This window comes from Propithecus coquereli, unplaced genomic scaffold (assembly GCF_000956105.1).
Source record: "Propithecus coquereli isolate 6110/MARCELLA unplaced genomic scaffold, Pcoq_1.0 Scaffold221, whole genome shotgun sequence".
Classification (NCBI taxonomy): domain Eukaryota; kingdom Metazoa; phylum Chordata; class Mammalia; order Primates; family Indriidae; genus Propithecus; species Propithecus coquereli.
The window spans coordinates 2,642,140-2,643,910 of record NW_012147301.1 but is presented as its reverse complement, the minus strand read 5'-3'; the positions used below and the strand labels follow the sequence as shown (position 1 = coordinate 2,643,910).

The 1,771-nt window shown below is 54.8% G+C and overlaps 1 protein-coding gene across 1 annotated transcript in view; it reads left to right on the top strand.

Moving 5' to 3' along the window:
* Window positions 1-1,771, top strand: part of ANKDD1A (ankyrin repeat and death domain containing 1A) — a 32,220-nt gene that overhangs the window by 15,383 nt on the left and 15,066 nt on the right. The window contains exon 7 of the mRNA XM_012644863.1: window positions 1,122-1,220. Coding sequence (XP_012500317.1) covers window positions 1,122-1,220 — 99 coding nt within the window. The remainder of the gene's footprint in view (window positions 1-1,121; window positions 1,221-1,771) is intronic.

The window sequence follows — 1,771 nt, the reverse complement described above, 5'->3', positions numbered from 1 at the left end:
TATCAATGTTGAACTCCCCTAAATGTGAATAATCATCAGTGCTTTATAATCACGAAAGACTTAATTTGCAGAACTCCCCTGAGGGGTGTGGGAGCTACCCCTGGAGGGTGGGGGACGGGGAGGCCAGAGGTAGGACCCAGCAACGTCCTCTCATCGGTGTGGTGTTGTGCTTTGGTCACCGAGGTCCTTTTTCTATGCCCAGCACAGTACTAGGTCCTGGAAGGGGGGACAAAAGAAGTGAGATGACATTGGGCCTCCCGCATAGTAGCAGCGGTAGGAATTCAGCGAGTGGGGAGGTGGAGTCCAGCTGGGTGGCCACTGGGAGCATTGGCTTGAGGTTTCTGGCAGAGGCCACATTGTGTCTCCACACTCCCACCCCTTCCGGAGAGTCATGCAGCAGGTCTCCGAGGACGGGCGAGCCCACAGCGACTGCATTTCCCACTGGAGGTGGAGTGAGTCTCACTCACGCCATGCACTAGCTCAGTGGGGACTTTGGCAGAGTGGCCAGCTTGTCCGGGTCTGCCCCATGCTGTCCTGAGTTTGAAGCTGAAAGTCCCAGGTCCGAGGGATTCCTCAGTCCTGGGCAGCCTGGGACAGTTGGTCACCCTGGTGGGGCCTGTCTGGTGCGCATCCTGTGCGAGGTGGCAGTTGGGCCAGGGCTGGGCTCTGACTGAAGGGGAGCACTTCGCAGGCCCAGCCGAGATTGGCTCCATTCCAGCCTGCCAGGCTCCTGCTTGGCCACGCTGGGACCAGCTCGTGCTGGGCAGTGCTTGCCAGGTGGGGTTTGTCTGGTACTGGCAAATCTTATTTGTCCTGCTCTTCGGAAACCATCTCCTCAGAGTCTCAAATCTGCATGTCTTTACCAGCCAAGAAATTTGGCGGGCTCTGGTCCACGTTCTGCAGTTTGCAGTGGAGGTGAGGAAGAGGCTGAGGCCATAGTGAGTTCCTTTCCCTCGTCACCAGGCCCAGGCAGGCCATTGATTTCTCCAGTCTCAGAGTTTAATGGGAATAAAAGTCCCAGGGGGGGTGTGAGCCGCAGATGGGAAAATGATCCCAAAGAGCTTTGTAAACCCCACTAGGAGGGTCCCTGTGACTTTGCGTTGCTGCCTGTTTCTCTCTAGAAAAAGCTGAGCTGCCTCCACTACGCGGCCCTTGGTGGCTCTGCGGATGTGTCTCGGGCCCTCATCCTCGCAGGAGGCTGCACCAACGTGGCTGATCATGTAAGTGTCAGGGCCTGGATTGAAGGGGGTCCCCACTGCAACGTTAGAGGATAGCGGGGGCAAGAGGGGAACAGGTACTTCCAGCCCTTGAGGTTGGCTGGGGGCCAGGACGAGGGGAGCAGGCAGCACTTAGGAGAGTCAAATAGTGTCCTGGCTGAAGCAGGATTAGAAACCAAGCCTGCAGTTCCACCAAACTGAGTTATCTGCTCCTGTTCTCAGCTCATATATGCATTGGGTCTTAGTAATAATCGTTTATATTACCAGTCTAGCCACTTAGTCGTTCATCGTTTTCCCAGTTGTGATACATCTGGCACACACACCAGGAGCAGTATAATCTTGTGGTTAAGACACAGACTTCGGTATTAGACCACCTGGTTTTGAGCCCTAGCCCTACAGACTGAATAACCTTGGGCAAGCTGCTTTGACTTCCCTGGGACTCTGTTTCCTTATCTATAGGTACTTTTTTGTTTTTAAAGACAGAACCTTGCTCTGTTGCCCTGGGTAGAGTGCAGTGGGGTCATAGCTCACAGCAACCTCAAACTCCTGGGCTC